The sequence below is a fragment of the Leuciscus leuciscus genome, assembly GCF_965113295.1.
Source record: "Leuciscus leuciscus genome assembly, chromosome: 18".
NCBI classification, from domain to species: Eukaryota; Metazoa; Chordata; class Actinopteri; order Cypriniformes; family Leuciscidae; genus Leuciscus; species Leuciscus leuciscus.
Genome location: NC_138742.1, coordinates 5,581,275 through 5,604,657, shown reverse-complemented (window position 1 = coordinate 5,604,657; position 23,383 = coordinate 5,581,275). Strand labels below are relative to the sequence as shown.

General features: G+C 40.2%; 1 protein-coding gene and 1 long non-coding RNA gene across 3 annotated transcripts in view; one reads left to right on the top strand and one right to left on the bottom strand.

The window, feature by feature from the left end:
- Window positions 1–19,368, bottom strand: part of LOC309481013 — a 31,988-nt gene extending 12,620 nt beyond the window's left edge. Inside the window, exons 1-2 of the long non-coding RNA XR_014199836.1 lie at window positions 19,155–19,368; window positions 18,720–19,065 (exon numbers count right to left, since the gene is read on the bottom strand). This is a non-coding gene — a long non-coding RNA (uncharacterized lncRNA). The remainder of the gene's footprint in view (window positions 1–18,719; window positions 19,066–19,154) is intronic.
- LOC309480285 (SLAM family member 9-like) lies at window positions 9,870–14,680 on the top strand. 2 transcript variants are annotated; one of them, XM_082144696.1, is made up of 5 exons: window positions 9,870–10,384; window positions 11,515–11,841; window positions 13,331–13,420; window positions 14,002–14,244; window positions 14,369–14,680. In XM_082144696.1, exons 1-5 carry the CDS (start codon window positions 10,348–10,350, stop codon window positions 14,506–14,508), a joined length of 837 nt encoding a protein of 278 aa, XP_082000822.1. In that variant the 5' UTR covers window positions 9,870–10,347; the 3' UTR covers window positions 14,509–14,680. The 2 variants fall into 2 exon arrangements, with proteins under 2 accessions (XP_082000822.1, XP_082000823.1); XM_082144697.1 differs by having other exon boundaries at window positions 9,878–10,384; window positions 13,361–13,420.
- Window positions 19,369–23,383: the final 4,015 nt, after the last annotated feature.

The following is a 23,383-nucleotide window of genomic DNA, read 5'->3' as shown; positions in this document are numbered from 1 at the left end:
CACACACACACACACACACACACACACACACACACACACACACACACGGAACAAAGAGAACGGCGCACACACGTAGCAGAAAACACACGCTCGTGAAGTTATTAAACAAGCTGTGCGAGAATGAAACTTGATCGCAGCCGCAACAGGAAATCATTAAAACGATTCAAAAAAAAAGTTTTTTCTTTTTTATTCATTACAGGCAGCTGGTTTAATGTAGGGAGCATGTCAAAACCCAACTGTACAAGAGATTCAGAGGGAATCAAGCCTGCACCAGGTTAAAGACTTTTCCCTACAGGGAAACACTGATCCACATTTTTCTGATAGACCAAACAACTAATCAATTAATCGAGGAAATATTCAACAGATTAATCAACTATGAAAATAATCCCAAATCCCTATGCACAAGTGCATTGCATTGGAAACCCTGGATATAAGCCTCCCTCTCGATCTCTCTTAAATATTTTTGTTCTCTCTGTTTTGTCATTTAGTAAACTTGATAGATTTCAACCATATTATTCCTTTTTGAGTCTCTTTAACAAGAACTTAGATTAATGTATGAATTGAATAGTGATTGTGTGACCTATGATGAGGGAACAACCAGTGATACCCTTGGTAGTACCATCAAATGATAGCCTATAGCGATGTCATCAGGATACACATACACCGGTAGGCAGTGGCCCACCTTACCGGGTGATCAAGTTGTGGTCCACCAGAATGTATAGTTTACCCACCTCTTTTTTTACCACTACACCACTGGTTATGAAGATACTCGACAAAACGGACATTTTGGCATAATTGTGTGTGTTATTGTAAGTTCAAGCACGAAAGATAACTGTATTCTGGCGTGCTGTCTGTGCGCACGATACTGGCGCGCGCGCGTCTTTGGTATTCAGTGATATCATGTTTCGTTTTGAATTTGAGGTGGTAGAACGGATTAGCTGCTAGTCGTGTGTTAACTTACCGAACTGTTACCCCACACACTCTGTATATAGTTTGCTGCTGCTCGTCTGACGGCTTAAACCCGAACCAAGTCCAAATAATGGATGTTGCACCGATCTTTTTCACCAGCTTTCACTTTCAGCCGTGTTTACTTAAGATGACGACGAATATGCGTTGCAGCCGGGTTTACCTCGCGGCCGCGGGTAGATTGCGTCATCATAGCTTGTGTAGTATAGAGCCATCTCCCAACCCAACTTGGAGAATAGATTAACGGCGATATTTTTTTTATCGCGCGATAAGAGTCTCGCGTTAACGCAGCACGTTAACGCCGATAACGGCCCACCACTAATATATATATATATATATATATATATAATATAGTGCTATCAAAATTAGCGCGTTAACGCATACGATACTTTTTATCAGTTTTAAACGCACTAAATATTTTACGCAATTAATGCAGCATCCGTTTTTCCCCATCATCCTTTGGCTAGCGTTACGTTATATGAACACGCTCTTATTCGTGCGACAAGAGCGACAACACAAGTATCAAGTTCTCGCTTGAACAAACAATGACACACACAATTATGCCAAAATGTCCGTTGTGTCCAGTATCCTCATAACAGCATGTCTTAGTCTTACATGAGTTAAATAAAGTCTTGAAAGAACTTAAAGAGATTGAAAATGACATGCGAGTCAGGGGTGCGTTTCCCGAAAGCATCGTTAGCCAACTATGGTCGCAAGTTCTGTCGTTATCAGCATAGTTCAACGAGTCAGTGTTTCCCGAAACCATCGTTCCAACGAACATTCGCAAACAGCATCGCAGAGTTGTGTGGTTGAAACGACAGCTCTCGAGCTGTGGTTAGAAGCATATAGTTTCTAGATTGCATGACATGTGAACTTAATAAATCCTTATCTTGAGCAAAATAAGCAAGATGACATTCAGTACAACCTGTGTCTTTTGTTTAGAATACATACAAATGTCATTTACGTCTTTGAGTTTGTCAAGAGATTTAAAGCGTTGTTTTTGAAGAGTGCGCATGTGCGAACGTGCTCTACTATGTTGCCTTTGGCTTGCTCAGTTGGGGATATTTTGGGGATATTTAATTTAATTTTATCAATCAATAAATTCCTCTTGAAACAAACTTTGTTGTATTATTTTAATTTAATACTGTGAAGCTGCTTTGATACAATCTGTATTGTGAAAAGCGCTATACAAATAAACTTGACTTGACTTGACTTGACTATGTAAGAACGAGCCTATGATTGAATCTGGAAATAAAGCAAAATAACTGAGAAAAATGAGAAATAGTCCTCAGATGCCATGTCTGTAATTTATAGCAAAACATCTAGCGTTAATTCGATCTCAAACAGATTCATTAAAAGAAATTATTACTCCAACACGTGCGTGACGTCATAAACCAACGTGGTTGAACGACCACTTTGCGACAATACGGTTTCCGGAAACAGTCGTGACTAGCTAGTTGATTTCTTCAACGATACATCGTACTATAGTAGTTAAGCAGCGAGTTACGTCGTTGTTCAGGAAATGCACCCCTGATCCGCTTCATGTGCAGTAGCAGCAAATCTTAAAGTCACAGCAACCTAATAAGCTGTGATGTATGTAATTAATAAATCAAAGTACAAAGGTAACAGAGAAAATTAGCTTTAATAAGTAGCTTTAATAAGGATTAATCTATATTTAATTTAAAATGTATGCAGTGTAAAGTATGATAACTATTCACTTTCAGCCAGACAGGAAGGCCAAAGGTAAATATGACATTTATTATAATGGGTTTATGTGAAGATTGTTTTAAGTTCACTTAAATTAAAAGTTTTTTTTTAAAGCCTACTAAATGTTGAAATTGATAGCTTTTAATTATACTGTAATACTGAATATCCATCATTAATGTTTAAAAACAAAAATAATTTATCAAGACATCAGTAAAAGCATTAGTATCAGTGATACTGGCCTTTACTGTAAAAATATGTCATTACAACAAATATTTTAAATATACTGTCTTTAAGTTGTTTCAACATTAATTTGGAGAGTAAATGTGAAATTGTTACAAAATGAAAATATTAAAAGCTCAGATGTTTTATTGTATTAATTACAGAACAATTGTGCGATTAATTAGGCTAGTTATTTTTTTAGTCGATTGACAGTGCTAATATATTAGTAGAGAAAGACTAGAGAGAGAGAAAGAGAGAGAGAGATTATATATATATATATATATATATATATGTACTACATCAGAAATTCATAAGCAAATAATTTAGTTTGCTTTCACATCAACCAAATGCCAAATAAAAACACCCTACATTTTGGTTCTGACACTGATTGACTGAGTTTAGAATATGCACCACATGAAGTCAGACCCCTTTAAACAACCAACAGATTTCTGCACAATTTACATAGTTTCCAGTCATTTAGTCTGGTGCACTTGTATGTTTTATCGATTGTGGTCTATACCATGACAGATGCGTCAATAATAAGTGTGCTTATCCTTGAAAACCATCATGCAATATTATTTTAACATCACAACCTGTATGCCTCTCAACTTTGAACATTTACCATATAATTTGCAATCTGCATTGAAACGGCATTTAAGAATCGCATGATAAGTGCAGTCAAGCACACCTGCTGTCTGCAACAGATCTCAAATCTCGCTTGCCATATTATGATCAATCACAAGACACAAGAACCAATGCGTTTGACATCATTGAAGTCAAATGTGTTACGGGATCTTGTCTATTATTCTCTTTTAGCATAGCTTGACAAATGTCATGCACAGGTAGAGTACAGAGGAGGAAACGAAGGAAATAGAAGACAGATCTGCTTTTCTTGTAAGGCTATCTTGGAAAATTATTGATTGATTTACCAGTTTACGAACGTAATGGCATCGTGTCTTAATAAAACAAATTGTGCAACAAAAAAACTTGCATGTGGTCAGTCTTTCGCTAATGTAGACCTATATTGCACATTGTTATTAGAGTTATGTCTGTAAAAAAAGTACTTGTATGATCTGAGCTTCAACATAAACGTAGACAAAAAAACGCCTCGGTTACGACTGTAACCTCGGTTCCCTGAAGAGGGAACGAGCGTTGCGTCGAAAAGCTGACGCTATGGGAACGCTTTGCGTGATGACGTGAAGCACATGTAAAATCAGTCCAATGGTGTGGCGGAACGTCAGAGGCGGGTGACGTCACGTACCAGGAAGCTATAAAAGCCGGCCCGAAACAGAAAACGAAAGCTTCGTAAAGTCTGAAGTCGCGCTGACAGGCATGAAGGAGATATGGCAAGGCGACGCAACGCTCGTTCCCTCTTCAGGGAACCGAGGTTACAGTCGTAACCGAGGCGTTCCCTTTCAAGGGAACTCCCGTTGCGTCGAAAAGCTGACGCTATGGGAACGTCTATACCAACGCCTCCATAGCTACAAATGTCTGTCCTGTGTGTAATCATGTGAGCAGCACTAAGAAGACAAAACATGAGACCCTAGAGTAGAGTCTAAATCCAGAGAGTAGAACCTGACGAAGGTGTGCGGTGAGGACCAGCCTGCCGCATCACAGACGTCCTGTAACGATACTCCTGATATAAGGGCCTTAGAGGCCGCCATACTCCTAGTAGAGAGCGACCGGACAGCCAAAGGAGAAGGCTGTCCAGCCGCCTCATAAGCCAGTGAGATAGTCTCAACCACCCACTTGCTCATCCTTTGCTTAGACACTGGACCTCCCTTGTTAGGGGAGCAAAAGTCACTTTTACGCCACAGGGCAGCTCTGTGGACATACGCGTCTAACGCCCGAACAGGGCAAAGCAAATTATTCGCCTCCTGGTCCGATTTCGAAAGGGAGGAGGACCTCCAAGTGCCACGAAGGAAACGAGATACCAAGGGGTCTTTCCCCACAGACATTCCACCCAAAGGACTGTGGTAAGCACCTATGGCCGCCACATAGACCTTTAAAGTGGACGGGGTCAGACCTGCAGTGAACCGTTCCTGCAGGAACTCCAGCACTGTACCAATTGGGCAGTGGACTGGGTCCAACCGACGGTCACTACACCAAGAAGTGAATACTCTCCACTTCAGGGCATAAAGTTTCCTCGTGGAGGGAGCTCTGGACTGTAGAATGGTCTCAACAACCTCGGTTGAGAGACCTGACTCTATGAGCTGGGCCCCCTCAGAGGCCAAGCCCACAGGTTCCACAGTTCTGGCCGAGGGTGAAATATCGAGCCCTCTGCCTGGGACAGAAGGTCCCTCCTGACGGGTAACTCCAGAGGATGCCCGTCGAGGAGGGACACAAGATCGGGAAACCATACTCTGCCCGGCCAGCGCGGGGCTATAAAAAGCAGGCAAACCCGGTCCCTGCGAACTCTTTCCAGAACTCCCGGGAGCAGAGCAACTGGGGGAAAGGCGTACAGACGTAGCCTCGGCCACGTCTGTACCATAGCATCCAGTCCCAGAGGAGCTGGATGCGTGAAGGAGAACCAAAGTGGACAGTGAGACGTCTCTCGAGACGCAAACAGATCCACTTATAATTTCCATATCAGCTCCACCACCTCGGGGGTGGAGCCACCATTCCCCGGGCCTCGGCCCCTGTCTCGACAGAGTGTCTGCTCCTATATTCTGGACCCCGGGGATGTAGGCTGCCTTGAGTGACAGCAACTTCCCCTGGGACCACAAGAGGATATGGCATGCCAGCGCAAACCCCCTTGATATAGGCGACTACCGACGTGTTGTCCGTATGTACTACACATGGTGTCCCCTGAGACCTGTGATAAAGCTCCTCAGAGCCCGGAAGACAGCTAACATCTCTAGGCTATAGAATGCCAGGAACGATGATGGTCTTCCCACAGACCTTGAGATGAGCGACTCACAGGATCGCTCCCCAACCCGTGAGGGAAGCATCCGTCGTTATCAGTTTGCGACGACAAGGAGCTCCCAGCACTGGGCCCTGGGACAGGAACCAAGGTTTCTTCCACATAACCAAGGCACGTAGGCATCACCGCGTGACCTTGATTGTGCGAAATGGGTTGCCCCTCGGGGAAAAACCCTCTGGTCCTGAGCCACCACTGCAGGGGCCTCATGTGCAGCAGTCCAAAAGGTATCCCGTTGGAAGCTGCTGCCATGAGACCCAACAGTCTCTGGAACTGTTTGACAGTGAGTAGCTGGCCTAGCTTTACACTTCTCACAGCTGCCAGGATGGAATCGAAGCGTGGCGATGACAGGCGCGCCTGCATCGACACTGAATCCCAAACCACGCCTAAAAAAGTGGTCCTCTAAAATGGAGAAAGCACACTCTTCTTGGCGTTCAGCCGTAACCCCAACTCTTTCATATGGGCGAGAACAACATCTCGATGTTGAACCGCCATCTAATGCGACTGAGCTAAAACCAACCAATCGTCGATGTAGTTCGTGATGCGAATACCCCGGAGGCGCAGAGGCGCCAGAGCTGCATCCACGCATTTGGTGAAAGTGCGGGGTGATAAAGCCAGGCCAAATGGAAGAACTCGATATTGGTATGCTTTGCCCCCGAAAGCAAACCTCAGGAACTTCCAATGACACGGACGGATGGAAATATGCGTCCTTGAGGTCTATCGTGACAAACCAGTCCTCGGACCTGATCTGTGGCACGATTTGTCTCAAGGTTAACATTTTGAACTTGAGCTGCATGTACTCGTACAGAACTCGAAGATCTAAAATGGGACGCAATCCCCCGTCCTTTTTTGGAACTATGAAGTACCGGTTGTAAAACCCGGTTTCCCTGTTGGAGGGGGGTACATATTCTATGGCCCCTTTCTCTAACAGAGTGTTTACTTCCTGTTCCATAACCAGAACCTGCTCGGGGCCCACCACTGTGGGCAGGACCCCCATAAACCGCGGTGGGCGTTAATAGAATTGTATCTAATACCCTTTTCCCACGGTCTGCAGGACCCAACGAGAAACATTTGACAGTAGCTTCCACGCTGTCAAAGATTCTACTAGAGGTACCAGTCTCTCGAGACTGGTTTCTGGATTTTGTTGCTGTTGAGTAGTCGGTTCGTCGCCCTGTAACGGCGCACCGGCAGGGAACGACCAAACAGACTGCTCCAGCACCCTCCTCAGAGGGGGCGGGCATCCCGAGGCCACTACGTTTCCGGGTGGACCTTGAGATATGTGCTCGCCGGAGACCGCTGCGCCCTGTAACACCGGAGGCGGCAGGGTTGGCAGAACGGTCCCCTGAGGGCACCGAAGAGAGACGGCACCGTATTTTTCTCCTGCTGTTGAGTAGTCGGTTCGTCGCCCTGTAACGGCGCACCGGCAGGGAACGACCAAACAGACTGCTCTAGCACCCTCCTCAGAGGGGGCGGGCATCCCGAGGCCACTACGTTTCCGGGTAGACCTTGAGATATGTGCTCGCCGGAGACCGCTGCGCCCTGTAACACCAGAGGTGGCAGGGTTGGCAGAACGGTCCCCTGAGGGCACCGAAGAGAGACGGGCACCGTGAAAAGAGGTGTTAACCGCTCTGCTTCGGGGGGACTACCCTCATTTGTCCTGAGCCCTCAGACATCAGGACTTTTTCCCAGCAGCCTTCTTGGCGGTAATAACGGTCCGCAGATCCGTTTTACCCCTCGAAGACTGCTGGGTTTGAGAGCGCCCTCCGTGTCCCCGAGATTTTTGTGGGGGAGCACGAGAGGACACACTCTGTTTTTGAGTGGCACGATGTTCAGCGCTCTTTTTAGAGGAGTGAGGCTGCTCCCGCTCAGCAGCCTCAATGAAAGAACGGCGGGGGAGAAGTTTTTGTAATGCAGCTGCCTGTTTAGCAGCTTCCTGAGATTTAGCTACCGCACTGTTTACTGCATCACCAAATAAACCAACAGTGGAAACCGGAGCATCTAAGAGAACGTGCTTTTCTTTCTCTTTTATATCGCTCAAATTGAGCCACAGATGCCTCTCAGTGGCCACCAGGGCTGCCATAGACCGCCCGATTGATTTAGCGGTCTCCTTGGTGGCCCTGAGAGACAGATCTGTGGCTCTGCGTAGTTCAGCCACTGTGTCAGGACCAATTCCCCCGCCCTCCTCTAAATCCCCCAATAATTCTGCCTGATAGGCTTGCATAATAGACATCGTATGCAGACACGCTGCAGCTTGACCAGCGGCTGCATACGATTTATGAACCAGAGATGATGTGAATTTTACTGGCTTAGAGGGAAGTGAAGGAGCTTTCAGGGAAGATGCCGTTGCTGGAGAGAGATAGCTCGCAAGCGTCTCCTCCACCTTCGGCATCTCCCCATAACCATATTCTTTATATTTGTGAATGGAAGAATAGTGGGATGTTTGTGGTGCATACACTCTGTATGAAACCGGTTTTCCCCACGATTTCGACACCTCGGTGTGGAGATCGGGGAAAAACGGAAGGCTTCTTCGCTGAGGCTGTGTACGAGATGGCAGGAAGCGTTCGTCGAGCTTACTTTTCGAACGAACGTCCTGCCTATCCTCTGGCCACTCAATAGATAGTCTGTCAACTGCTCTAGTAATAACATCGAGCAGTTCCTCAAACGCATGAGACTGAGGTGGCGAATCCTCAGACTCAGCTTCAATACTCACAACATCCAACTCCTCAGAGCTGGACAGTTGCAGTATTGGTGCCTCTATCGGGGGGGAAGAAACCGCAATGCGTGCTTCCACACCCTGATGAGAGGCACTGGATCTGTCAGATTGATGCTGAGATAAGGCAGAGCCCGTCTCAACATCCACTGACAGATCCATTTGCGAACCCCAGGTCTGAGATCGCCGCCGAGCCTCAGCCGCGGCGGGACCCGAGCCCTGGGGAACGCGATCGGGATTGAACCGAGCCAAGCGGGATCGGAGCGTGCGCAATGGAAGCGCGTCGCAATGCACACAGTCACCACCCTCGAGTGCTGACTGGGCATGCTCCTCACCCAAACAAACAACACAAAGAGTGTGAGTATCACCTCCCGTTAAATAACGCGGGCAGGGATGGACACACACTCTAAACTGCTGCTTGCTCGCCATACTGAATATATATATATAATATAGACAGACAACACCAAATAACAAGGACAGATTCAACACAGAGCGCAACTGAAGACTCAGAAAGCTTTCGTTTTCTGTTTCGGGCCGGCTTTTATAGCTTCCTGGTACGTGACGTCACCCGCCTCTGACGTTCCGCCACACCATTGGACTGATTTTACATGTGCTTCAAGACGTCATCACGCAAAGCGTTCCCATAGCGTCAGCTTTTCGACGCAACGGGAGTTCCCTTGAAAGGGAACTCGTCTACTTCAGAGTTGTCTACCGAACGAAAGCTATAAGCTACAATTTGCGGTTAATACGCGGATTACATCTTATTCATAGAGCAGACTGCAGCACTGAATGATTTTCGCTGTGACAAAAATATGACCTCTCATGAAAACTTTGTGAAAAACACATGAGGGGTCATATTTAAAAACCAATCGGCCCACACTAGCACCGACCATGTCTTTCAATAGGCTACATCGCTAGTATTCTTTGGCGGGGCTCGTGTGTTTTAATTAGTCAAGGGTAGGCTACTCACAAACCAACAGTCGCGATCTAGATATCCAAGATGCCAATAATCCTTCAAGCTTCACTGAGGTATTTTAGCTGAAAAACGGCTCTCAGTCTCACGTCACATCACGTCAAGTCACTTCTTCGCGCACTTTTTTTTTCTTCCTCTGGTCGCGCACTGTTCCCGCCCCTTCTACTTCGGTAAATCAGCTATCCAGTTAGTCATCATCCAAATATGAAAACAGTTACAAAACAGAGTTCAGCAAATTTTTTTTTTTTTTTTTTTTTATAGAAATAGCTCAACATATATGCAGCATCATGAATTATTTTCTTTAAAAATCCATATGAATTTAGTTCAATTTGAAGAGCTATACCTAAATATTTATTTATTTATATTTATTACATTCGGTTTTAAAATTAAGAAATGATAGAAAAAACCCAAAAGAAAAATAGTCCAGAACAAAAAGAAAAACTAGGCTAACAAATGCTTCTAAAGTTAATATAATAAACGCCTAGTAGTCTATTAATTTAAACATAAATCTTTTCCTAAACAGTCCGTCTTTTCCCTCAGACATAATTGTTAGAAGGCAAAAGGAATACAAAAATAACTAACACATTACCATTAATTGCTGCTAACAAAAAGAAAAAGTTAATGTACATCTGTCTGTCTGTTATGTGAGTTTCTTAAACCGCCTTGTTTATGAATTTTACTCTCAGGTGAAAACAATAAAGGTGGGAGTTTTTGAGAGTGAGTTTTCAGCCCTCGCGCACTGCCATCTTTCGGTGGGACCGATGTAAGTGATTTGATTGCAGGTGTCTATCCTGCTCAGTTCAGCTGCAGTATCGAGAGAACAAGAACAACACATCACAAACATTCATCAGTATGTGGGCTTTCATCTTATGTTTCATCTGTACGGAGGGTAAGATACACACATTTTTAATTGTCTCCAAATGTTAAGTAGGCTGAATTGTGTTTAATTGTCCTCATTTTAAAAGCTCTAAAATTTTGTCTGGAAACTCAGTTTTACTGCTATAAGAAAAATCATGAAGAAGCAAACATCCAGCTTGACTTGCATAACTATGAACTTCTGTGTTAAAATGCAGATGAACATGTCAATAAGCAGCATAAATTAATGCTTCATCTTCAGTAAATATACACAATTTATAATAAATCTAATCAATATGCACACAGTAAATAATTGTTCTGACAGTTTTTAGTCAATGTTTTATAGTCAAATTTGTCTTTGAAATCATTCTCCTGATGTTCATAGATCAGGAAAGAAAAAGAAAAATTAAACATTTACTTAATATTACACACATTATGTCACTTTAACAGAGAGAGTGATATAACCATTTCCTGCCACTTCTGGTCTACTGTGACTTTGATGTTCACACAAAACTGAAAACTTTTTTTTTTTTTTTAAGATTTTCGTAATTCCTTCCAAAACTGTAGCATTGTTTAAACTAAAATGTGCCACATTTTTATTTCTATTTGTTGGTTTCACTTTTCACAGAACAGAAACAACTTCTGGTCAAGTCATTTATATGCAACACTGTCTGAAACCACAAGAAGAACGACTTCCTTTATCCCTCCTTAGATCATGTCAAACCACAGACCCGCTAGAGTTGCAATGCTACAAACATGCATGAAAAAGTCATCAAAGATCTTATCATTTATTAAAAAACATAGCATAGTTCATCAGTTGTTTGTTGCTCAAGCACCCCTTCTGTTTTAGCCAATCTGCGACACTTCAACCCAACTTGTGCTCCAATATTAAATTGTTCTTACAACCTTGCATTGTTGGTCTTAACATGCTTTATGCAGATTCAAAAGGTCCTAAGATTGGTTATTTGTTATTGCTTTATTTACAGTGTATGCAAAAATAGAAATGACCCAGACTACATTAAATCAGGTTTGTGTCGACCACAGTGTGTTTAATGTGGTGAACTATTGGCTGTAACCATTGAAAATCAACAGGAACCAAAATTGTCAATATCATATTAATAATTTGTTTACCTGTATATTTAACCTGTTTTCATATTGTTTCAGTGTGTGGAGAGATTGATGACACTGAAACAGTTCAAGTGAAGGAGGGAGGTTTCCTCAATCTGCATCCGGGACTTCATGATCTAAACGGAGACGTTCAGATACTGTGGACGTTTGAAAGCGGCAGACAAAGTACTCGTGTTGCACAGATGTATCAAGGGAAAATATACACTCATTATGACAAGAGACTCACTGCTAGAGTACAGCTAGACCGAGACACAGGCATTTTAACCATCTCAGGCATCAGGACTAATGAATCTGGACTGTATAAAGCAGTAATCATTATCAATACACACATCTCAGGATGGAGATACAAAGTTGATGTTTATGGTAAGTTGCAGCTGCAGCCACTGTAGAAAAATAACTTTAATAATATAGGATCTATCTTTGTCGCCATCTCTGTTTCAAACCTGAAATTGCAGTTATTTGTGGAGTTATCTTTAATGTTTTGAGGCGTTTGTGTGAGTTGTCTGTCCAACACACCAGTGTGTATCTTCACTGTATCTTCACAGAATTACAGCTACTAGGCTACGTATTGGAAGTATATCCAAAATAAGAGGTTTCACTGAAATAAGTTCACTTTACTGATATGCAGTAGAGGTGAATTGATCTCTCTCTCTCATAGCTAGCACAAAATAACTGAAATCTACCCCATGACCATAGCAGAGCGAGAGAAAAAGCTCAATAACAGAAATTACATGTATTGATTAAGCAAAGTGTGCTACTGTTAGACTACCTAATAATCACCCACTGAACCACTGAAATGTCTAACCTTTCCAGCAGAATAAAAGCCATCTCTGCGTCCGTTTTCAACCCTTTTAAACCACAGAGTTCACGCCACCTTTCAAAAGCCCTGCCAGATTTATTCTTGTTTTCGCACAGGCCCGGTCGCTTTCCCTTTTTAGCTGTAGGCTCTCCGCAGTCTGAAGTCTTTTACTTTTGACTAGGCTACTGGTGATTCCCCAGTTGTCAACGATGATGCCGCCATTAAAATGGCAAAATGGTGGAGCTTCCCGCACTATAAAAGCGGGATGAACGTCCGGATTGTCCTCTTACCTTTCTCGCCTCAGAGACCAGATACAGGAAAGCTGAATTAAAACTGATAATCCACCATTCAGTTCATCCCCTAAGTGGTACAGGTACATATTAGCGAGGGTCATTTTTTCTAGTTTGCATTTAATTACCCTCATCCTTCGGATGAGACGTTAAACCGAGGTCCTGACTCGGTCATTAAAAATCCCAGGATGTCCTTCGGAAAAAGAGTAGGGGTTTAACCCAGGTATCTTGGCCAAATTTTCCCATTAGCCTCTGTCCATCATCATGGCCTCCTAATCATCCCCATATTGACTGATTGGCTTCATTACTCTCTCCTCTCCGCCAGCTGATGATTTTATAGAATTGATGTCACCTGTGCAACACCTGTGAGAACTGCAGTTTTGATGTCTGTTGGCCAGCGAGATTCAGATAATCCAAATTCTTCTGTTCATCCCACTTTTATAGTGTGGGAAGCTCCACCTCCGGGGTCATGACTTTGTTTTCATAATGTCTCGGGAGAAGATGGAAAAGAGTTTCATTCTATTTAGACCGTAGTGACGGTCATCCTTCGGTCTCACAGATCCATAGTTATATTCATAACTTGCGTTGTGAATCGGGCTTAGATAAGGAGATAGTTTAACACTGATTGGTTATGTACTTCCTCAGTAATTGATTTTAGATCATTTTTAACAACAAAATAAATTACGGATTGCAGCTTTAAGATAATAATTGATTAGATATGGTTCAATGGTGATTATGTCACAGAAATATTGTCCTTTTAAAGGTGAAGTACATGTTTCTTCTCGTCCTAAAGCACCAGTCTCTGTTCCTGCCATCAGGAGCAGCTCAGCAGTGACTGTACACACATCTACAGGCGAGTCTTATGATTAATTATACAGTTTACTGCCACGAAAAAAATATAGCCAATATAAAAAAGTAATTGTGACTTTTTGTCTCACAATTCGGAATTTTTTCTCACAATCCCAATCTCATTGCACGTTAATATCTAATTGCAAGTTAGGCCATAAAAATTCAGATTTTTTTATTTCATCTCTCAATTCTGACTTTTTTCTTTATATCGCAATTCTGTCTTTTTTCTTTCATCTGATCTCGCAATTCTTTTTGTTTTCAGTGTTTATATCTTACAATTCTGACTTTTTTTCTCAGAGTGCAGAGTGTCTAAAAATTCAGAAAAAAATTACAGAATTTCTAAATATAAACTTGAAATTGCAAGAAAAATTTACAGGTCACAATTACCTTTTTTTAAATACATTTTTTATTCCATGGTGGAAATGTTTTTCCATAGTTTGCCTCCAGAACTTTTGCAAAAATACATAAAAAATGACACCCCTTTGAGTACTTTTGATATTATGTAGTTTGTTGGACTGTTATTGTAAATTATGACAGTACTAGGAATGTAAGCGCTCTGGAGAATCAGTCTTTCATGTCTTTCAGGAGCATCAGAGGAAATCTGCTCTGTGTTCTGCTCTGTGAGAAATGATCGAGACGTGTCCATCTCATGGTATAAAGGGAGTGAAATGATGAACCAGACCAGCAATCCTGATCTCAGCATCATCCTCAGTTTACCATTAGAGCTTCATTATAATGATTCAGAGATCTACAGCTGCATGACTGCAAATCCAGTGAGCAACAAGAGCGTCCGTCTTCACATGAAAGAGATCTGCCAACAACATGAAGGTACGGGAAGTTAACATAGAGATCTCTTCCTGACACGGTGACCTCTGTGCAGCTTCTGTGTCTCCACCGACACAGACGTATAATGAGACAGAAGATGTTTATGAATAAGTCTCTTCTGTTTCAGATTGTCTGGATCATTGTTGCGGTGCAGAGGCTCTGATTCGACTGGTTCTGTCTGGTCTGGTGGGAATCGCCACAGTTTACTTTCTGGTTGATCATGTGAGGATCTGCTCAGTTCAGAGAAGAGCTGCTGCTTCTGTGTGATGATGATACTTTTGAGAGATTTTGTGTAATTGCCTTTTCTTTTTTCACTCCTAAAAATATGCTTTGGTTCTGTTGTATTTTATAACTATCTGAACCAGTTTTTATCTAAAAAAACAAAAAACAAATAAGCTCTGAAATATATACATAATAACATGATTTCTGTAATAACAAAGAGGCTTCTTTGTCTTTCTATGGTCTGTTATACACAATACACTTAAAAATTGTCCAAAATGTACACTGAATTCACTTGTAAAATAAATATTTGTCATTTGACTGTAAAATTAATTAACTTGATACATTAAGTTAATATCAGGTAGAACGAGCTCATTAACTCATTGGTTAACTAGTGTTTATGTGTTAACTTGTGCCTATATTCACTTTCTATAGTGTGAATATTGCTGCCCTTTTTTTATTTTTTTATTATTATTACAATTAGGGACACTAATATGAATCTGATCATTTCTGAATTAATTCAAATGTTTTGTTTTCTCAGTATATCTCTTACATCACTTAGCCAACTTTGCACTTAAGTAACAGAAAGGACAGAATGTAAGGTTAACATTAAGGTGAACGTGATTTCACCAAGTACCACATGTTCCTGGATCAACAACTTTCCAATCAACCAATCACAAGTTTACAGTTTATGTCAAGTTTAGGCTTACAACCAGGGTGAGGTACTTCAACATCAGTGTTATTCTCCTATCATTTCCCTCTGATTTTAGGGAAAAGTTATAGGTAGGGTTAGGGTTAGGGGTAGGGGTAGGGATAGGGATAGGGTAAGGACTACATTTTGGGACAGGAATGTTATTCCAGGATCAACAAAATATGTTGATCCAGGAACATGCTAACTTGGCAAAATCACGGTGACCTAAAATTAAAGGTGATAAATAATCTTGAAATGTTTTATTTAATCTTAACTTTTTTGCTTCTGTTTCCATATTTCAAACAAGTTGCATAATCAGTTTTAATCTGTCATGTAATGTTGTGAAGATTTTTCGTTGTATGATTATTATGCAGATTATGAGACATTCTCCAAGTATGTGTGTAGGCAATTGAGATTTTAAGGAATGCACTGTTGTAAATGTCTTTGTTCAGAGCAGTGTTAGATCGGAAGGAATCCCCACGTCAGAAATGTCAAATCCGACCCTGGATACTGGATCCTGTCAAAGGATATCCGTCTTGTCTTTTACCTCAAGACTCTATTAACAGTCTTCTGTCAGTCTGAGAGTTTGACTGAGAAAGCCAGAGAAGAGCAGAAGCAGGAGACGAAGAGATGATAATAAAAGAGCAGTTTATTGAATAATCTTATTTGCTTATGTTTCAATGATCAGACTTCATTTGACCACAAATCCAGCAAGTGTTATTAAAACAAGAGAAATGAATGAATGAATGAGGCACTTATATTTAATTAATAAATATATAGAAATTATATAGAAAAGCAATGGAAAATTACTGTCACAACATTGTCAATGTGACACTAAAAACCTTGAAATGGAGACATTCTCTTACAGTATCTCCTACATGTGAAGACAAACATCCCTTAAAGCCACACAATTACAAGATTTAACAAAAATAAAAAATAAATAAGTAATATAAAAACAAGATGATAGTAATATTAAAATTATAGATTATTCAATTACAATTAAACCATATAAACACATAAATGTAACATAGAAATGTAATATAGTCAGTAACACTTGACTATATATTTTAAATAATAATCAATAAAATAAATACAAACAATGCAACAATAAACCCTGAATTCACCCTATAGTTGCAAGCTGCCATTATCGTGATCCAATCCAAAACCAATAACTCATAAATTATGTGAATCGCCACTGATAATTTAGGGTTTGATGAAACAGCTTAAGATAATACATGTTGGTCCTAAAAAAAACATTCTACATAAATATATATTAAAAAAACATTCTACATAAATATATATGTCAAAAAAATAATGTAAAAAACGACTGCTTATTTCTCAGAGATCACAAAAGCTACGATAAAGTGATCGACTCCTGCACAGTCATTGCTTATGAGCTGTTGACAGAGAATGTGCTAAAGTGTCTGTATAAATACATTCTTAGGCATATAAATGGTTAATTTTATTTCTATCAAAAAATGTTGCTTTTATAAGAAAATATTATTCTATTTATTATACTTAATGATTATGGAGATAATTTTTCTTTGCATATTAATCATGCACAACACAGGAGATTTTCAGTGCACAATGGTCCTACTGTATAAATAAGAGGAACTTTTTTTTTTAGCCCATTCACATTAATGCAATATTAATTATGACTTAACGGGTTGTTTAATGCTTTAGCTTCCTCTAGTGGACAATCTTAAGTGTTTGGACCCTTAATAATAATACTAAAAGAAGTATAAAATGGCAAATGGGACACTCTATGGTCTTGTGGAGTTGCTCAAAGGAAACAGAATCACTCGGGATTTTCCACACATCCCACTGGTTGATCCACACACTCAAACACAGCACCAGAGTCCCAGTGGTTACACTCTTCAGGCAGTCAAAGCACCGTTTGATAACTTAAAGCTGACTCGTTCTAATTTATCATGGAAAAAATGTCCGGTTCTGCTTTTCCAGCTTAGTCCTGAGCTAGATGAGGATACCAGTGTGAAATAACTCCCCGACATTCATTACATATCAATAACATTCAGGGATCCACAAAGACTGCTGGCTGCGGTGTCGTCATTCTGTGACACTTGTGAAAAAGCTGCCTGTAAGTCAATAGAAAAACACAGTTACAGGATGCCACGCAAAACAAGTGAAAATAATGGTGTAGATGCAAAAGCATAATCTATAACTCTTTTAGGGTTATAATATCCGAACCATGCTTTTGCACAATAAAAAATCTTAAAGGAATAGTTCACCCCAAAATAAAAATTTGCTGAACGTGTACTCATCCACCGATGTAGAGGAGTGCGTGTCTTCATGAAAACAGATTTGGAGATATTTAGCATTACATCACTTGTTCACCAATTAATCCTCCTTAGTGAACGAGTGCCGTCAGAACGAGAGTCCAAACCGCTGATAAAATCATCACAATAATACACACAATCCCAGTCCATCAATTAACATCTTGTGAAGTGAAAAGCTTCATGTTTGTAAGAAATAAATCCATCATTTGCTAAAATATGAGTCCTCTATCTATAATATTCAGCTTGTCTGAATCAGGAGGGAAATATTCACAGATCAAACACCATTTACAAGCAAAAATAGTTCTAAACAAATATGTAGGTGGATTTTGATCATGGACTGATGTTTTGGCCAAAAGCAAAGCTTTAAATTTAAAATGCCTTATGCCCAGTTTCACAGACCAGGCTGAAAGGGGTGGTTCAGGATTTTCGACATTGGACCTCATTTTCAAGTGAGCCTGGTTGTTATTCATCAGTGGAGACAGTTTTCAAAAAAATTCATCCAGTCCTTACTTTTGGATAGTTCGCCGGTGCTAGGCTAGCGCGAGTCAACGGTGCACGTTAGCCTGCCATTAAAAACAGTTTACCCTCTCCACAGTACACCAAAAGCAAATAAATTATAACGCCAGACTATCGATGTAATGTCTGTTGAGAGAATAATGTTAGAAATCAAACTACCCTTTCATCACATTGCATTAGTTATAATTTGTTCCCTGTATTTATAAGCAGTCTACAGCAGCGGCGGAGTTATATTTGGTTACCTAGGAAACCGAGAGAGCACATAACCATGTATGTGCTCTCTCGGTAGCAGTGTATTTACCTGCCGATGATGATGAGACTTTTGCCTGAGATGCAAGAGTACTTTGACTCTTCATCCCACCCATAAGTTACTTGAGTTCATTCATTCATAGTGTGTGAAGCCCAAAATTCCACTTCTACGGCTAAATGTGTACAAATATCTACATTCATTTTAATAGCATAGAGTGGAAAATGTCGTTTCAGCTTACATGAGACAAAACAGGAACTGTTCTTAATATGTATAAAATATGTATATAATTAAATGGCAATTTCATGCTTTATTAAAGTTTTTAGACGCCGGCATACGTCAAAATGCCTCAAAATAAACCATTCTTTCTCACAATAAGCTAAATCTATGTTGCTGTTCTCTTGCGGTCCTGCGACATTGTGATGATGCAACTACTGTAACGCATTAGGCTACATGAAACTCTGGGTTATATTTCAAAGACAATACGACATACTTAGTAGGCTAATACTTACGATATACTGTAACATTGTAAATCTGGTTTTCCAGCGGTGAATCGCTCAGTTTGCAGACCGTGTAAAGCCCCGTTTGATTGTTACTGACGTTCATCAGGATCAGCGTGACATTCCCTCCATCATATATCAGAGAAACTCCAGATTTTTCCTCGCGTTGACAGTCTCCGTTATGGCAGATTAACTGTGCTATCGGTTCCTGTGAGGAGCCTTTGAGACGGGTTACCAAAACCTGAGGGTCTTTGTCCGTTTTCTTGATGTGAATTGCGATGGTGAGGTTTTCTCCTTCAGAAACCCCGAGCGACTCGATCTCATCTTTATCGTCAACAGCGGCAGCAACAATGCCTAAAAAGTATTTGCACCGTCAATATACACAGCAGCACCTGGTTTAAATTAACCTGTGAGAGTAACTGTCAAACCAGAACATGACTTACCAATACAACACGTTACTACAACAAACAGTTTCATCTTGGAAGAACTTGATAATGTCCTTGTCCTATGACTTGACTTTGATAGAACTTTATCTATCATCCTTCCTCGCAACCTGCTCAAATCAGTGTAGTCAATTTCACTGTAACTTTAAACCACCTAGACAAGTAGATTGATAAGCGTGAACGTGTCCGCCATCTATAAACGGTCAACAATATGTTTGGCACTTCCTCCTCCTCCTCCTCCTCCTAACCAACCAACCCACACACATCACACCACACATCACACCATCGAGATGTGCATCCAATAATATTAATATTCATTTGAGAAACCATTTTTCTAGTTGCTGATTCTGGAAATAATACTGTTGGTAGCCAAAGGCCTCAATATGGACATGAGAGGTGATTTAGAAATCTTTTCTGTTTGCTTTCCTCTTAAAACTTTTAACATGTTGGTAAATTAACACGGTTGCCTTCAGGAAATATTATTATAATATTATATAAAAATATTCAGGAAATATGAAATATGAAATATGGCATCTCTTTAGCCAAGCATTCACATAATGCAACTCCTAACCTTATCAGTTATCAGATCAAATGCACATGATTATATTTTGCCTGAAATGATATGAACAGCATCTACACTGATTATTTTCCATGTGTTTAACTGTTTCTACCTCAGGATGCCCACACACACCAGGTGCAAACTCTGAATCAACATGCACCACTGCAAAAAAAAAAAAAAATCTATATATTAATCATACAGTTTGTAAACAACATGTATTCATAACTTCAGTGAGCTCATTGTTTTTGCCGTATTTCTGAAATATACTGTATAACTTGGACACAGTCGCCTCTGATAACAGATTACTCTAAATTGTTATTTAGACGCATTTTCTGTAAAGCTGCTTTGAAATGATGTGTATTGTGAAAAGTGCTTCACAAATAAATGTGAATTGTTTTGCAGTGTGTCCTTTTACTATATAACTTTAAAGGGGAAATGAAGCAGTCAATCAAGTTTACATGATTTACAAAATGGATTTCCACTATAATCAACAATTATATAAGAAACATGATAAATGTAAACATATAAAAGAAAAAAACGTTATATCTTTCGCGGCCAGGGCGAGCACCTGCCCTGCTCGAGCACCTGCCCTTTTGCCCCTTGGTGCCCAAAGTGCCCTTTTTTTTCAAGGCAAAATTTCCTCCCCTTTTTTGTAATTAAAGGCCCTTTTGTGGATGCCTGCCCAATCTAACTATTAGCAAAATTAATGAATAATCATTTAGCCGTAAATAAAATGACCCACATGATGACCTTTCACCTGACAAACTCAACCGGGACGATTCCTCACGCTGCACGCGCATTTTTAAAATTCGCGCGGCTACGCGCACTACCAGACGATATCTTCAACTCTGCGGCTGCTGGTAAGTGGTGTTTCATTCTCAGCGAAGTGCTTATGATGTTTGTTTACTTATTATTATTATTTTACAAGAACGACGTGAAGAGAGCATGCAGAAATGTTGTTTACATTGCTGTCTGTGTGTAGGCTGTAGAAGTAACGTTAGCTTGCTGTTTAGGGAGAAAAGTTTCACGGGTGTCGAGGGGTCTGGTCTTTTTATGTTATTTATACTTTAAACTATTATTATTATTACAATATTTATTTAAAAAACGTAGAGTGCCTTAAAAATGATCACAACACTGGTAAGACTTACCAGTATCTTATGTTTTGTGTGCAGCAGCCTCTGTGAACATCTCCCCTAACAGCCTGGGCAGAATCTGCAGCTTTACAGCAGGTCAGTGAGCTAGTGAGCCAGTTCCAAACACTGTCAGCAATCTTTACATCTTGTCATGGTCACATAACAATTGTTTAATCAGCTAATATATCTCCTATATGTTTGTTTTAATGTCTACAGTCTCAGATCAACTCCAGCAGTATCTTCATCATCATCATCAGCAGCAGTAACAACAGCAAAGGCAGCAAACTCACTTAAGGACTTTAGTAAGCATTTATCAGAACAGGTACCACATTAATGTTAAAAATATTGTAAAGTATTAATTGCTGTATTTTTTTTCTGTTTGCTTTGTTTTTATTTTCATTGTATAAATGTAACTCTTGTATTTTTGTGAATCTGTTTATGCCATGAAAGTAGCCACAGATGCTGACATGGCATTAAATAAAACTATACTATACTGTACTGTTATTAATATGTACACATAATTATTAAAATGTTTTAACTTTTAAACTTAAAATTTGTCTTTCCTGTTCTGTTTCTTTTTCAAAACTGCATCAATGCATTTGCTGCCGTATCGATACAGAATCATCCATATTTATATATTGCTGTATTGATATTTTGAGCACAGCCCTATTTAAAGCCTTGTTCCATATGCCCCCTTTTATACTTTGAGCACCTGCCCCTCCAGAGGTCTCTGCACGGCCCTGCTTACAGATAATCACGATGATCATTGCGTTTGTCTTACCGAATGTGGTATCTTCCTGTCAGCAATTACAGTTTTTCTATAAGGTTTTTTTGAATAATGCCGACAGTAAAATGTTGCCAGATATTGCTACGAAAAACAAGCAACAATTATTTTTTTTTTATAATAATCCGAAATAAGTTCAAAGCTTGTGTTTTGGAAATAAGATTAATATATCACGAACCCTAACATGCAACTTTCCACTTTAATAACTTCCTAAAGTGTGACATTAAATCAGAAAAACAAGTCCAGAAGACTACTGTCACCTTTCCATTAGATGGATCTGGCAACACTGGATCGCACCCGCGCCCTCACAACGCGCTCTCAAGCCCCATTCACTGCGCTAGATTATCGCAGCAAAATGAATTGCAAACACTCATATGAGGTGGTTTAAACGGCTAATTAATCATTCAGAGAGCTTGAAATGTTATTTTTGAATGTAAAAAAATGACCGAGGTCCGGACCTCGGTGACCTCATAGCTGGCTACGGCCATGTATCACCGGCTGTTCGACATAGCGACGCACCACTGCTCGGTTCCCACACTGTATCGACTCAAATGCATAAGTAATGGATTTGTCTTCCTCATTTAAAATCAATTGCGTGCGTATTCAGTCCGGTCCAGTAACGCTTCACTCTCTTCACTCACCAGCGGAACCAACCAACCCCGTTACGTAGGCTGTGACGTCACTCCAAAATGGCGACTCGCTAGCTAGAAATTACGAAAATTATTTAGTCATATCTGTGGTTTTTAACAACTTTTTAAAATAAAATTTTTGGCAAGGTGATTTTTCTCATATATGTAGCTACTACCAGTGCCAAAACATGGACGTTTCATTTCCCCTTTAACCCTATTGTTATTTAAGTAAAGACAGTCAAATCTACAGAATAAAGTGTTTTTCAGGAATGTCTCAAAGGAGGCAGTTATAAGAGTCAGTCAAACAATTCTTTTATAATAAGCAGTTCATGTAAAAAAAAGCAGTATTAGAGATACTTTTAACAATTTTTTTTAACTTATTTCTTTATATTCTACATCATATTTTAACCATTTATGTATATGCTGCATTATAAACAAGTCTTTCACGTACTTTCCAAACCAAGCAAATTGCATTCAAGCATTTGTTCATGGCATTTGCTTATATCAAACACAAAGCAATATTTTGTCCTGCTTAAAGCTATCCAAAAATTAGTACTTATATTTTAAACTTGGCAAATAGTACAACAGGGGCTTTCACACCAGAGCATTTGGAGCAGAAATCTGTTTCGGTTTATTTGGTGTGAACGCATTCTTCCAAACCCAGTGCTCACCACCAAGTCTGCTTGAAAAAGTAGGCTGGGGTTCAGTTCCTGTTAAATCTGGTTGGTTTGAATGTAATCTGCTGTGAACCACAGAAATGAACTGCTCTTGATGATTGTGAGGTTATTTCTCAGCACCCCAAATCTTCTCAACCCCTTCAATCAGGAAAGCACAGGTGTGGGAAGAAACACACAGAAGACAGTGTTTCTTGTTCAAGCTTCTTTAGAAGAAGGTTTATTGTTCAGATAGGGTAAATATAATCATCACCAAGGATACATTAGTATAAAGAATATCATGATCTAGCAGGCAAAGAATGTTTAAGGATTATCAGGATGTCTTCATATATAAGAAGGGAGAGGGAGAAATTGTATTGTGTTTAAGCAGAATGCACAGCCAGAACTTTTCTACTTAACTGAGAACGGAAAACATGTTTTACCCTCACAATGATGTATAATTTTCTACTT

Bases quoted from the DNA above. Each gene is read 5' to 3' on its own strand.
- LOC309480285 (XM_082144696.1), top strand. From the start codon at position 10,348: ATGTGGGCTTTCATCTTATGTTTCATCTGTACGGAGG. The intron at 10,385-11,514 runs GTAAGATACACA...ATATTGTTTCAG, and splicing joins ATGTTTCATCTGTACGGAGG to TGTGTGGAGAGATTGATGAC. The intron at 14,245-14,368 runs GTACGGGAAGTT...CTTCTGTTTCAG, and splicing joins GATCTGCCAACAACATGAAG to ATTGTCTGGATCATTGTTGC.